A 15,614-nucleotide genomic window follows, 5' to 3' on the forward strand; every position below is an offset into this window, starting at 1 on the left:
AAACTGGGTCACTGTGCACATTGGGTTTTATAAACATCTGTCTTTTCCGTTGCTGGCGCGTTTAAGGGGGTTCGGGTAGCACTATCTTTACCATGTTACATTTGCAATATTGATGACCCGTTTTCTCAAAAACTACCAAAGTTAAGCGGCCCATACACTAAACGTGCATTGCACGCCGTGCAGTTTTTTATACTGGCACGCCGTGCTTGGCATGGCACTTTTTGCCCCACACACTGACAGTTTAATCAGTCCCGTGACGTGCTAGAAGTTGGTTGTGGTCTTGTGATATTGTGTAATATTGTCGTACTGTGATATTTTACTACTATGCCTCTTGTAACTAAACATAAAGCGTTAGCAGTATTGTTGATTGGTGCGATTCATGACGATAGCAAAGTGAAGAAGAGAAGAAGACAATTATGGACGAAAAATTGGTTAAAAGAGGGAGAAATGTATTCTGATATGAGACTACTGTAAGACTTAATCAGGCACCTCAGTTTTGCACAGTTCCACAAGGTCTAAATACGCATTTTGTATTAGACTTTTATTTGAGTACTCTTTACACTTCACTCGTCACAAATAATGGTGATTTCTGTACGAATCTATAAATAATGGTAAGAAATTAGGAGAGAGAAAAATTTATGTGTCAGCAGTCGACATGGTAAATATAGGAGAGTATTTGCCGCGAGAGAACGAAAAATAACCTCAAAAGACACTCCACTCTCAGCACGTGGCGCGGGACTGGTCCACACACTTGCAGGATGGCACGGCGGCTGGTGGCACGGCACGCCGAAAATCAAACCGATCTTGATTGCCATCGTGCCATGCAATGCACGGCGTGCTTAGCACGGAGACCTCCACACACTGGCACGTTTCTTCCAATTTTGGCACGTCGTGCTTGCACGGCGTGCATTGCACGTCTAGTGTATGGGCCGCTTTAAAGAGGTGAAATGTTTTTGGTACTTATATATCATGTAATAAAGATTTTAATACGAGTGTTTCCTTTTAACTTTTTTCTTTACATTTTTATGATTTTTTTTTAATTTTATAAAAACCCGAAAAAATCATAATTTTTGCTGTAAAAAAACTAAAGCATAAAACTAAAAAAACCCATGTTAAAGTTTTTATAATAACTACAAGAGGATGTGGTAAAAATTGTAGAGTTTTATCTCTTGTAGTTTCTGAGATAACGGGTCATTTTATGTAAAAAATCACGGTTTTGGGGAAAACGCAAATAAAGATTTGGCCTACAGGAAATTATTCAATTACTGACCTATAAAATTAGTTTAGTGCAATCCAGCACCATACGATGGTTGGTCTGGGTCCTCTTCTTCAGCAAAATCTTCTTCCAACCTCCTTTTGGCACTTTCACGTCGTTGTCTGGCTTTTTTCTGGAGTTTTGAAAGTTCTCGCTCGCCCCTTTGCACTCGCAGTCTGTCTAGTTTACTCATTACTGAAGCTGTGTTTTTCTAACAGTCATTCCAAGTTCCTTCAAGACAAGGCACCTTGTGGCATTTCCTGTGTTAAAACTTAAAATGGCTTCATAAACACCAAACTCCAGGGTTTGTAGACCTACAAACACCGTTTTGGGTAGTAGTGACCAAATTACAACATTGACCAACTCATTGGGATTTTGGGACTTACCATGCAGGCATTTCTTCAACAGGGCAGGATCTGCCAAATCCTGAAAAATAGGCTTGATCTGGCTCATAATAACTTCAGGTATATGCATGTGCTTCAAATGATCATATATTTCATTGTTAGCGACAGCTCGCTGATATTTACACCAGCTCTCTTTGCCTTTTTCACAGAGCCCGTGCTGTAGATTTTCATTAGTGGACAACAAATGAAAATATTCAGCCCATACTGCTTGCCTCATTTTATCTAAATTTCCAGTATTCCTCCGAATAGCTAATCCGTAATATTTCTGAATGGCTAAGATGCGTTCATCTGTAAGGCGATTTCTTCCACCAATGGTTTTTTCCATCGGCAAGGACAAGTTTTCCTGATTTTAGTTTCTTTAGGCGAGCACCCATTCTTTTTCGTACATGTCCACAACACTCCATTTTCTCAATCACATAGTCATCTTCATAAGGCTGTCAGCAACAGAGCTAAACGCACTGGAATCGCCATCCCCTAAATAATATTTATATTTTACGCCAAACTCAGTTTCTGACCTACCAAAGATTTGTTTTGCTCCATTTACTTCCATAGCCCCACTAGAGCCTATGAAATTAGCTTTACAGTTTTCATTGTGTATGTTTTGTAATTAATCTTTGCACGTACAGAACTTACTTACAATGGCCACATTAATAACACAACCTGTATCGACACTTGTTACAGTCACAACTCCATTATTTGATGTGTGCCCCCTCTTTTGCCAGGTGCCATCTACTGCCACAGTTAGTTCTCTGCTTCCATCATTTTCCTGAACAGCTTCCTCAATTGCTTCCTTCATTACAACGTTACAAACTTCCTTAGTGACTTTGCCAACCCCATATTCATAACCACTCATATTCAATCACACACGTATCTATAAAATCAATAATTCTTTTTAATACAGTTGTACGTGATATGTCTAAATATTATAAAAACCCACTCTTTGTAAAAAAATGCAAAATTGCGATTTTGCAGTACACTTTTAATTTGTGTAATTTAGTGCATGTAAATAAAAAAAATCCTTAAAATGTCATAAATATTCAAGAAAACATGTAAAATGAGATAATAATCATTTTTGAAAATTGTAAAATGTCATTTAAATGAAGCAGATCCCTACACAAACTAGGGCGATAATCTGTTTATTTTATAGTAATTAATTGAACTGTACAATACTTTGAAATGCAATAATAATTCAATGTAGGTAGTTCTAAACAATTTATTATTTGTATACAAATATAAAATTTATTTTAAAGAATGTGTCTATTGATTATTAGCGATTTTGTCATATTCATGTATATTTTATACATTAAAATATTACACAGTTAAAAATGTTAAATGATGCTGAAAACAAATTTTATTCTCATACAAATACTATTGGAGGTTGAACAAAACGTTCAAGTACAAAATTTGTTTGGTTCACCTAACCTTAATTTTATTAAATACTAGCTGTTTTTCGCGGTTTCGCACGCTTTTGGTAAACTTTGCCCAAATATTGCTTTGTCTTCAAATAGTGTTTGGCTATTTAATATACGTAACCGTCTCGTAATTGGAGTTTATAATATGCAGGCGCTTGGATAGCTTGTATATTTTGCAGCGCAGTCTGGTGGTGAGTTACATCAATGGCCATAGCATATAAACCTTCTACGTGGAAAAATACAAATAAATACAAATTTTTATAGTGATTGGTCCAATAGTATCTGAGTCTATAAAGGACAAACACACTAACATTCATTTATATATATTTAGATTATGTATTTTGTTATTTTCATTCGTGATTTCCTATTTGATTTCTCAGATTTATGGTACATTTAACACGATTTTACAATGAATTTCGGTTGGCTTCAAAAGTGGTCTAGAAACCCCATATTCATATCTACTAATATGTAGGCCTATACATACAATAGTTGTAATCAAATTACTTCACATCTTTAGATATTTTATTCACAGCAGGTGGGTCAGAATATCTATAAGTGACTCTAGCTGTTCCATCAGCTGCTCAGTCTGATGTACAACCTCAACAATGAATAGCCAGAGCATCATCAGGAAGTAAACTTCACACCAAGCCATAGTGAGCTGCTCCTTTATGTTGCGTAAAGCCATGACCATTAAAAAGTTTAAAAATAGATAATGTTCAAGAAATCAGTTCAGCTTTCAGAGGAGGTAAGGTATATAGCAAAACAAATATATGGTGCCTTATCATGTTTTTGTTTCAAACGTTTTTATTACAATGCAATTGATTTACTGTATCCATACACATACATTAATGTCTATACTATTAAATACATATCTAACGGTGTCTCTCTGTGTATTTTTTACTTAAATCTTTGGTACTTTGCAGAGGCTACTATTTTTACTTATTTTCTTACAGGGAACCTAAAAAGATTAAGTTATTAGATATCACAGACTATTTTACTTGGAACCGGTTCTTATTTTTTGCCTCTCAAAAGGAAGCGATATCGGCGAGAAGGACACCACTCTGTTCCTATTTACTATTATTTCTCCAGAAAGAAAATTCGTCCAAAAATAATAGACTCTGGATAGTATACCAAAGTACCAAATCTGCTGGTGGTCAGCAGCGATATGGCAACACTGCCTGGAATGTCACCAGACTATTTTGGTGCGGGCTGCTCTCTAGTGTTAGTTTAGTTTATTTCAGCATGAGTTGACTCGCAACATGCACGTTGTGAATCCTGTCTTATGCATGTCACGACACGACGTTTCGTTATGGTTGTTATAACGTTTTCTGAAGAAGAGTCCAGATTGCAAATCTCATACTGTGGTATTAATGAATTAGAATTAGTTGATTTACTGCACGATGGCAAATGTTTGAAAAAATTATGTTACCTTCTAAATTATGATTACACTGATGACTATACCACAACCCGCCCATCAAGTATTTAGTTTTGGGGTTATGTTAGGGTTAGAATAGCAAATACTTTTGTATCACTCCTGAATCAAAATATTAAACAAATTGTTTAACCTCTCTTATAACCTTCTCATATCAGTTCTTACAACTAAACATGTATTCAATGTAAAATTATTAGAGTTTATGCTAAAGTAAAAAGTAGAATACTACTAGTGTACCGAGTAACCCAAAACTAACAAATTTTCAAATTAATTCAAAGCATAAAGGTCTTTTTATTAATTTTGCTTCTATAAATAAGTAATAACACAGTATCATAAAATCCAGTATACAATAAATCATATGTAATAATGTGTCATGGATCTATCGGAACTGCACCTACATGGCACTCCATGCTCAGAACATGTTTTATGATAATAACTATTTTGCATAAAATAGATTTTCACTTAACTGAATTACTTTGGTCCCATAAAATTTAGATAAACGAGACTAATGTATGGTCTTGCCAGAGGATATTATTTATTCTAGTCTGTTTTGAAAGGGAGCAACCTCCCTATATCTAACATTGTAGATTACCATGTCCATTTATCACGTGTTGTGATTGAGGCGTCGCCTACAACTGCCACGATGTGTGAGAACAGGTCATTTCATATGCGGTTTACAGCAGCACCAACAAACTGAAGCATCCATGGACCAACAAGGCATAAGTGACTGCTTGTGAACTCTGCACATTAATATTCTATGAACTTGCACAATCACTTGGACTTTCCTGGGTTTCTCTCCCTGATGGATCACATCCCCAGGGTCAAGCACCACGCTGAGGGTGGGCCATCTCTCTAGAGGTGGTATTTTAGATTGAAAATCTGTGTTAGTAAAGATAATAAACAGTACAATTATTCTCAAGTTCCATGCACTTTTTCTGTATTGACCAATACATTTTCACCTTATTTATTCATAGTGTTATATAGCTATTATTTATTTTACAGTCATTTACAGTTACTATAAAGCAAGCTATGTTCTAATTATTACTTAATTTAAAATAGTTTTATCATTTTTTTTTAAACCATAGACATGAACATATCAAACCAAAAGTTACTATAAAAGGATTACACATCAAAACACATACATATACCTGCGGCTCAAACCTAAAGTCAGAAGAGTCCTGGGTCGACTAAAAAACCTAATAAATTATAAAACCAAAGAAACAACAAATCCAATCCAACCAAATTATCCAATAAAAGGTCTGTTCATCGCACCCTTTCCCATGTGGGACATGTCATTAGGAATTTTCATGTTCAATCTCAACTTTCACATAGAAATTGTGTATCAAGTCCTTATATACATCAAAGGTGTGCTTTGGTATTCCTTTGTGCTTCTAATTTTGGTGCTAGATTACAAGTATATACTCGAAATTTTGATGTATTTTTTGTCAAGTTTGACTTTGATATGTTTGTAGCCATAATGTTTTACTGCCTACATTTGTGCATACTAAACCATTAAAAGTGACACGTAGCAGAGTACTATACATACAGATACATTTATGACAATTTCAAATGTCCACAGTCATTTTACCATTATAGATAATCCATCATAAAACTTTACTTCAAACAAAGAAGAAAATACCCTCAAGTTACTTATATTTGACATTTTTATTGACAATTTCATATTTTCCAAGATCCTTAAACTTCTCAGGAAGAAACTTGAGCTCATTTTCAATGTTCCGGTAAGCAGAGGTATTTTGGATGATACCAATGTAGGGTGTAGAGGTCTGAGTCTTCACTTCTCTCTTCCTCCAATCTCTTGGGACTCTGATAAAGTTATCTGCAGTCCTAACTTGAACCATTGGTGACTCATCTGATGAGCCATCTTCTGACTCTTGCAACTCCTCTAGAGATATTGTTTGATTGTCAAGCAACTTCCCTTTCCGCACATCCTTCTCTTTCGTCTTACCTCGTCGAGGATACTTACTGCGTTCTGTGAAGGGAGATAACTGATCATCATCTGTCATGACATTTACAACAGTTTCCTCCACAGGTGCACTTACAATCCTATTTCTTTTTTTCTGAGGAGAGCCAGGGGATTTTTTAATAGGATCACTGTGCCTACGATGTTTATCCTCTCTTTTTATTTTTTCTCTTGTGATACTGCTTTTAACATCATTAGGATGGTCAGATGCATCCTCAAACACATCAATAGACGACTCCTCACTAGTTTTCTCCTCTATGGTTTCTGTTTCATCAGTCTTTGTCTCTTCAGTCTTTGTTTCTTCTGTCGTTGCATCAGATGTTGCTTCTGCACCTGTGAATAAATAGTATAGTTTTTTAAATGTGCATTTTACATAATGAAACATTCTTAAAATATTTGTCTCAATATTTTACCACATTTGGACACCTCTGAAATCATACTATATGTTATGAGAGTTCTAAAGAATCTAATCTAATACTTGTTTATTCTAAAGGCAAAATGTAAATATAGTAATATTTTTATGATATTTTTGACTGACAACTGTGAAAATTCTCTACAGCAAAATTGTAATTGTTGTTTATTGGATTGGGGTTAAGAGAGATAACTTCCATGCAATGATGATGTGAATATGGAAGGACTTGATTTAACTAAGCCCAAACCTCTTTTGTTGCAAGACCCCAATACATGATGAAGAACTATACCCGACAAGAGGTTACCATGTTTTTTTTGCAGAACATTGTGGATCTAGTATGATGTGGTGTATGGATCTAGTATGGATCTCTAATATAGTGTATGGCTATCATCTTCAACTCTAAGGCTGTTATGTGTGAAATCAGTGCAATTGTACAGATATTCAAAGGACTCATTAGCACAGGGACTTTTTGGATCTCGAACAAAGTTTTGAAGATTAAACCCTCAAGTACCATAGCCTTACAGCATCATGTGGACAGAGAACAACTAAATAGTAAAATCACCAGCAGATCATTCTGACATACATATCATCACATCTTAAGGGCATAGCAGATACTTGCTCTGTGATGATGATCACCATGCTGACCCAATCCACTGGTGTAGAATAGCAATAAGTTTCCAACTCCGGAGCAACCTTTAGGTGAATTTGGAGATTCTTTGGTTGTTCATGTAAAGCGAGATTTGAGGCAGAATCTTTCACGTCTACTATAAGTGGAGTTTAAGAACTTGATGTTCAATGATGAGTCTTTGAAATCTTGCATCGAATATCACATGTAGTTTTTGTTTTACAACTTTAATTACTGCATGTTATTTTTCATTGGATACCCTCATGCTCTACAGAAGGGAAGATTAACTTAGCAGAATGACAAGAGTCTTTTAGTTTTAAGGCAGATCATGAGTTATCCTACTTCTCTGGGCAGGAAAAATAGTTTTGAAGGTCTGGACTGTACTTGGTTATGATAACGTTGGAATTAAAATCCCCATGGGAGACTAATAATCCAAAACAATATGTTTATGAAGCCAACAAGTTAGAACCTCTGCACCATTCTATTTGTCAGAGGAATTTCTCCTGCTGTTACTATGTACACTGTTAAAGTGGGAGTCAGAGGTATGCAAACAAAATCATTTGATTTATTTCTATGGATCTGGAAACTTAAATAGGTGCAGAACCTTGTGGGTGCAGAAACTGTCTGAGAGATGTGGAGAAGTACAAAACAAGTAATGAGCATAGCAAGCAAAGCAGTAATGATGAATTTTGCAATTTCTTGAAGGAGGTAAAAATCTCAAACAGGCAGTTTAATCTGTATTAATTACTTTTCTTAAAACCACTTCTGTTCAGTCTCTTACATTGTGTTACAGTGACACAGTGTGTTTGATTTGATACCTTAAGAAGTAAAAATATCCTCAAATACTTTATGTCCATTGAACTAATTAAAGTTATTCCCTTTTGTAAATGTGATTAGTAATAGATTTCTTTTAAACTGTCCAGTTTTTATAGAGGTCATAACTATATGGAAGAATGAAGTGGTATGAAAACCTCCATCCACTAATAATTACTTAGCCCTCACATGCAAATTCAGTTTCTTAACCCACCTTATAATCTGTAAATGTTTTTTTTTTTTCAATGAAAACACAAATTAGACATACAGTTTTTAAACTATAATTATAGTCTTTCGGGATGCAGTACCTGATGTTTCAGCTTCCTCCGCACTGGTCCTTTCCTCAGCTTCAATGTCAGATCTCGAAACTCTCTCCTCTACTTGCAAAGTTTTATCAAACCTGAACATTGCTCTGTGTGCAGCTATTTCATCCCCTAAAATTAGTAGTCCCTGAAAGCAAACACCAGCAATATAATATGTAGCTTAGCTCAGTGAGTTAGGATTAGATTTTAAAAAGGCACTGATAGTGATACTAGGGAAGACGTGTATGTTCCAGGTAATCAGATAATAGCATACCAAGGGTTAAAAAATGCTTTTAACATTTCCAGCATTTCCAAACATTTAAATTTGTTAGAAAATCAACAGCTGACATTTTTAATGGAGAAATGTTAGATGTAAATTAATTTATTTACAGAAATGTTTAACTTTTAAAACAATATGCCACAATACTGTAATTTCAAAAATGTTGGTCATATTGGCAATGAGTGATATTAAAGCTATCTCAAAGTGATTACTTATATAACTTTATGTATTTTTATCTTGAACCAGTCTTATCTGGAATCAGCCACAATCAAAAGTTTGATATACAAGATGTACTCTATATTTTCACTTTACCTGGTTACTGAAAAGAATATTGTGAAGTACATTCCTTGCTTCATCACCTTTTAGCTTTCGACATCGGTAAAACCCAGACCTGAAATTTAAAATACAATTTAGTTATCATACAGTGAGCTTGTGTAGGATGGCTTTTTTTGGAAACAATATATAGGCTGCATCATTTGTTAAGTATCCAAAAGTTTTACGAATAATTTAAGCTAACAAGCAATTGAGGATTTTTATACACATTCGATATTTAAGCTGCAGCTTAGTTCTTCTTATAAATGCTACCATGCACTTAAACCTCAAGGGCCTTTTGCGCACCCAGAAGTGAGCTATGAGGCTAACCAGTTTACAATTTCAACAGTTCTACAAACCGCCAAAAAAAACTAATCAGGTCCCTCCTTGGGGAAATTCACCACTTTTTTCCAGACTATCAAAGATGGTGTAACGCCCATCCTGCTATTGCAGGACAGTCAAAGAGCAGGTGTTCAGCAGCTTCCTCCTACTCATCACACATTCTGCAGAGCGGATCCTCCTGGAGAATGCTGACTCTGTAAAGATGCTTTCTCAGTTGACCATGTCCTTTAATTAGATCTACAACCCGAGAAGACTCCAATCTACTTAAGGAGAGAAGGTCAGACGCTACACTAAGGGAAAACGGCTGTAGGACTGCTCATTCTCAGACCCGGATGCAACCTCCACCTTCTCTTATGTTCAGCGTGAACCCACTTCCAGACAGCACCAAAGGATTCACACCTTCATTCATACCATAGAACGGTTGAGGCCCCGTCATGTTGGACACTGAGCCCAAGTTGGCCAGAGCATCAGCTCTTTCGTTTCCAGAGACCACCTCATGACCAGGAACCCAACAAACAGTCACATTGTTGATTCTGCCAAGGGAAGAAACAACTTCATAGCAATCTCAGACAAGTTTAGAGTTCAACACACAAGTCCAACGCCTTTAATGGTGCCTGGCTATGTGTGAAAATGCTAATTTTTTTACTCCTATACCGCAGGCAAAAATTTTCACGAGCAGCAGCCTAGTTTAAAATGGTTGAGTTATTATGAATATAAAGTTTGTTTATTTTTATATTTCAGTATGACAATTCCATCAATCCATTTTCAATGGATTACTGCATTGTTTCCTTCACCACTGATTTCCCAAAAAGGGTGCAATTAATAAAAATGAAATGTTATGTTATCATTATCAAAAAAATAACTATGCTATACTCAAAATAAATTCAAAATTCAAAAACTACAAGTTGGTTACCAATTGTTGTAGGAGAATACAGAGAAAACCTTGGCAAAGTCTTTGTTTGAACAATTCAAGCTTATTCCCTTTGGTAATCTACAATTTTGCTATTGAATTTTTCAATCCAAGTAATAAAATTAATTAACACAGTTCTAATAATTATATTATGTAGATCTCTTCTACGTTTTCTGTCCAATGAATTTTCTTTTCATTCACATGTTTTTAAACTTCCTTACCAAAGCACTTGATATTAGTCATTCTCTTATCTAAAGTTTATCTAATGGATTATGAACTCAGGAAATCAGTGAAACATAACTGAGAAACCTGAACCTACTCTACTAGGTTCAGAGTAGGTAGTCTGGGTAGGTACCTGACTGTACCTACTCAGGTAGGTGAGTCATGTTTCTACTGAGTAGCTCGGTTGGGTACTCAGGTAGGATTAGGAGATAAATTAGTACTTTTGTAGATTGTTGTACCTACAAAATTATTTTAGCAGATTGAAAATAGACCAAAACCCATTGAAAGACTGTTAGATTTTGCAACCAGACTAAAGATTGACTTTGTGTCATAAACTGGAGTCTATTCCCTTCATCCATAAATTTAAGATGCTCAAATAAACAGCAATTTACAATGTATACAGTAATATACCCCACCTAGGCCCGTACTCAGACAAGTTTTTTTCAGAAAATTTTACCGGGGTCCGGATGGAGCCTTGCCACACGTCTATTTGAAGGGACCATGCCGATGGACGTTGGCAGAACATGAGAGGGCCTGGCCACATATCTTTATTAGGGCCTGCCAAAACGGAGTTTGGTGCCCTGACGTCACCAATGTTCATCACTAGTTTTAAACTTTTCATCCTCTGTGGTGACATTTAAAATACACACAACCTTTACAAAACCACAAAAAAGGATCATTTAACTACTAGTTTTTTAACTAGTAAAGATAACAACTGAAAATCTGCTGAGTCAACAATGGTAATTAGATAAGAAGGTTTCATCATAACAGAAAGTAAAATTTAATTACAGGAATTCTCCTCTGAATAGAGGAAAGAAATTAGTGTTACTTTTTGACCTTTTATGTGTATTGATATAGATTTCACTACACTGGCAACATTATTGCCCCATTTTAACTATGAAGAGCATCAGTTTTCAGCCGTACGTACAAAAAGTCAAAAGAACTCAGTAGTCAAAACTCACTGATCTTGAGCTAGAAGAAACATTTGTTTTGTTTTGTATGTACTTTCCATTGCCTGTTAACATTTTAATTCTATCACTTTCCAATTAATTTAGACAGGCTCTCACAATCTCAATGATTGAGCAGGCATTGTTTTATTGTCCGGTTCACTGTTATGCCTTGTAACCGTATTCTTTGGTAATTAAACCTTATCTGGCTTATGAAATACTAATCGAACATAAATCACATTCAATATAAGTTTTTTTAAAAATATTTATCTATTTCAATTGGAAATATTCATAATGTTCGGAAGCAAAATAAATATTATTTATTGTCTTATTAATGTAAATGATCCTCACCATTATTTATTAACCATTTCTAAGATATCTGAGAGTCCTTTGCAATTTGAAATACAAATCCGATACTATTTTTTATCACCATTAAAGTTTAAAGTGCTACATGTCATTCTTCAATGATGTGATGAAATCATATTTCTCTACTGACAAATATTTTCATTGTAAATACAGTAAGTATGCTATTTATATACCAACAACAATGAATAAATTAAGAACTAAAACAAATTAAAAAATGTGCCAAGACAGAAACATAACACAGCTGTGTCGACATACAGGTTGGATTGCTAGCCTCCCAACTACTGGCAGACAAAAATATTAAGTTAGACTGTGATAACACAGACAAAAATAAATCTTACTTGTACTTCAAGTCAAAGACTAACTCCGCGATGAGCCACAATACTGTGAGACACACCAGGACCAGAGCCAGCACGAGGCTGAAGAGGATGAGGTCTTGGAGCCAGTAAACTCCTTCTGTGAAAAAAAAGACAGTTAATCAGTACATCTATTAATTTTTTAGATATCATGCATTTTCAAAAACGTAGCCAGGACAAATTTTTAGGGGAGTCCAGACAACTGATATTTTCCCGGACAGAAAAGGCCCCATTTTGTTCTTTAAAAAGTTCTTGACCCCTTCATGTCAATAATACTGAATTATTTAAATAATAATAATTGTGTACTAAAAATGTAATTGAAAATTGGGGGGGTTTCGGTCCCCTTGAACTCCCTAGCTGGCTACGTCCTTGGCTATATTTATCTACAAAAATATTTCAACATTTACTTGTATTTATATCATGTTTATAAAATGATTACACTGTTAACACTTTTTATTAGAATTAGGGAGAATCAGTTTGAAAACAATTAATTTTTGTTTTAGTTTGAAAATTTTTAATTTATATTTAATTTTTAATTATTAATTATTTTTTCAATTTTAAACAATTTCAAAATGGTTTTGATTGTAAAATACATGAATACGGCCAAAATATGACATACATTTTTTTTTCTTTTACATAATAAGCAGCATTGCATGTTGCCACTTCCACACTGCCAAATGTTACTGGAAGTTTGAGGTTGAGTTATTGTTCCGCAATTTCAATAAGGTAAATTTTGTTTGTACCACTACTTTAAAAATGAATCAATAAATTTTATATATATATATATATATATATAAAAATTAATAAATATATATATATATAAGATTCATTTAACATTTAATATGTTTGTAATTATAATTTAAATGTGTGAATTTTTACTCTAGAACTCACTTAATTTATTTTTTCCATTAAATCGATAGTGGGGAGAAACAAAATACCACTAAAAATACTAAACTATATATGTTTTACATGTGATATTTTTCAGCACAGTTAAAAAATACTGTCAGACAGGTAAATGTTAATTGTATCAGGCCATCGGTTAGGATAGGCAATAAATAATAACCTTTCAATAATAAATAAAGAATAATAATAATAAGGCAATAAATAATAATCTGGTTGCCTGACTCTAATATTACTATTACATATAATTTAGGGGTAAAATGTGTAGATAAAAACCTAACCTTTGTAAAATTTATCTTTTAGTATTTTTAACTCTTTGCAACTCTCCATTTTGACCTTTACAAAAGTTATAAAATGTAAATTGGCTTGCCTCACAGACTACTAGTTTTTGCTTTTATTTAAGAAATGTTTAAAATAACCATTAAAATTAATAACACTTTAAACTATAACCTAATGTGTTTTTATCCTCATTCTTTTGCATATGTCTGTATCTTTTACTTCAATTTGTTATGCTAATGAATAAGTAGACTCTATCAGGTGAAGTCTATAATGAGTCCTTAAATATATAAAAAAATCACAATTTTATCTTTATATCTGTACATTCAAGGCTACCTTTTATGGTTCCAGCGGTGACCACGCCGTAGGATATCGTATTGTACCCGGGCTGTGATGGGAAAGGGTAGTGCAGCCAACAGCTGTAGAAGCCTTCAACATCATCGCTGTAGTTGCCAGAGATGTTGAGTGTGCTGGACACCCCATTATCATAGATGTAAGGAGGATGTCTGCAAACATTGTATGACACTATAGTAGACTAATCAAACCCTCTAAAACAAAGTTAACAAACTACTTTTAATATTCAGCAGACTCCTGTTTTTGTTTAGGGATTGCTGAAATGTTGTAGCTCGGATTTTGGTTATTTTTCAAGTCTATTGGACTCCAAATGTCTTTGTCTGAAGAAGAGAAATGCAGTCGCCCATATATTAGAATAAAACAAAATATATTTGGAAAGCTCGTAAGATTTAAGTGTACAATGTTGTTTGTACCAGAGACTACATAGTTTCTCTACTAGAACACACAAATCTCTAAGAACCAGGATAGATCTAGAAAGTTTGGGGGAGGGTCACTACCAGAAGGTCTGACAGATATGAAATACCTCCCTCCCCCCCTCTCCAATAGAATGTGGGAGTCCAGAGCTCTTTCCCAGAATATAAAAAAACATACATCCTAAAACACATTTTTTGCATTTCAGAGTTTAAAATTAATTTTTTTTAAGGAACGAAAACTACATAAATATATATTTGGAAAATATTTCACAAGGGATCATAACCCTTGTGATCCATCCGTTTAATTCAACACTGTTCTGGGCTACTAGACACCTTTTCAGGGAGAGTGGGAGGATATTAGAGTCAGGTGAGAAAGTATTGCTATATTTGATCTTTGGAAAGAAGGGTAATTCTAATGGGCCAACTTCCTCTTATAAATTAATACGCAAATTTATAAAATTTAAATCAATTCGAACTAAAACTACATTTTTACATCTTACTCATATATTCTTGTGTATAAGTAGTAGTGTTTGCAGACAAGAATGTCTCATTTACCATTATTATTTTTTTAAAGTAAGTTTATCTTTAGTGTTTTGAATAAGTTGTACCTCCATAGAAGTTTTAAGGAAAGGCCAATCTGCTTTTCAGCCCCATTACTCTGAAAAGGCCCAGAGAGTAATAACTGTCTGTATGGCCCATTAGTCTGTTCAAAGATTTTATTAAACAGAATAGTGAAATCAGAGCATTATGAAATACCACCACACAGTTGCACAATTAGGACTCGGCTCTGGAGGAAGGTTAATCTGATTACAGAGCACACCACACCCAGGTGTGTGGAATAAGTCCTTATAAATTTTAAATCTGGGACGGAATTTTAAATTCTATCTCCCATCCTACACTTAGTTACACCACTTCCATTACAAAATAAAGTTACAAAAATTAGTATAAATTATAATAACAAGTCACTAGCTTAATATTAGATGGAAGAAAAATGAAAATCAATACTTACTCACTTTTCTAGAGCTGATTGAATGGGAAGATCCAGTTTGTTCCAGTTGGTGGAGGACTTTGTAACATCAGGATCGTGGTCCTTGGAATACATGTTTTGTGGAGATAACTCTCCTCCCAAGTCGTACACACAAAGCAATGACATGTCTTCTCCTGTCAGCACCATCATCTCCTCGTAGTATGCTGTGAACATAGTTTCAGTACTTTAGTTCTCCTTGGTTCTACCATTTGGTATCGTAGCTCTTTAGAGAGTTTCACCCCCAACTTTTACTTTCTCTCTCAAAGTAACACATCA

General features: G+C 34.6%; 1 protein-coding gene across 1 annotated transcript; it reads right to left on the minus strand.

Annotated features, from left to right (window-relative positions):
• Window positions 1-5,329: 5,329 nt before the first annotated feature.
• On the minus strand, window positions 5,330-15,497 carry LOC124370676. Its single transcript, XM_046828963.1, has 6 exons — window positions 15,325-15,497; window positions 13,881-14,050; window positions 12,354-12,468; window positions 9,229-9,307; window positions 8,643-8,784; window positions 5,330-6,817 (listed from the first exon to the last, which is right to left on the minus strand). Exons 1-6 carry the CDS (start codon window positions 15,486-15,488, stop codon window positions 6,150-6,152), a joined length of 1,338 nt encoding a protein of 445 aa, XP_046684919.1. The 5' UTR covers window positions 15,489-15,497; the 3' UTR covers window positions 5,330-6,149.
• Window positions 15,498-15,614: the final 117 nt, after the last annotated feature.

The sequence above is a fragment of the Homalodisca vitripennis genome, unplaced genomic scaffold, assembly GCF_021130785.1.
Source record: "Homalodisca vitripennis isolate AUS2020 unplaced genomic scaffold, UT_GWSS_2.1 ScUCBcl_426;HRSCAF=2389, whole genome shotgun sequence".
Lineage (NCBI taxonomy): Eukaryota > Metazoa > Arthropoda > Insecta > Hemiptera > Cicadellidae > Homalodisca > Homalodisca vitripennis.

Bases quoted from the DNA above. Each gene is read 5' to 3' on its own strand.
- LOC124370676 (XM_046828963.1), bottom strand. From the start codon at position 15,488: ATGATGGTGCTGACAGGAGAAGACATGTCATTGCTTTGTGTGTACGAC. The intron at 14,051-15,324 runs GTGAGTAAGTAT...CAATGTTTGCAG, and splicing joins ATTCAATCAGCTCTAGAAAA to ACATCCTCCTTACATCTATG. The intron at 8,785-9,228 runs GTAAAGTGAAAA...GTTTGCTTTCAG, and splicing joins ATATTCTTTTCAGTAACCAG to GGACTACTAATTTTAGGGGA.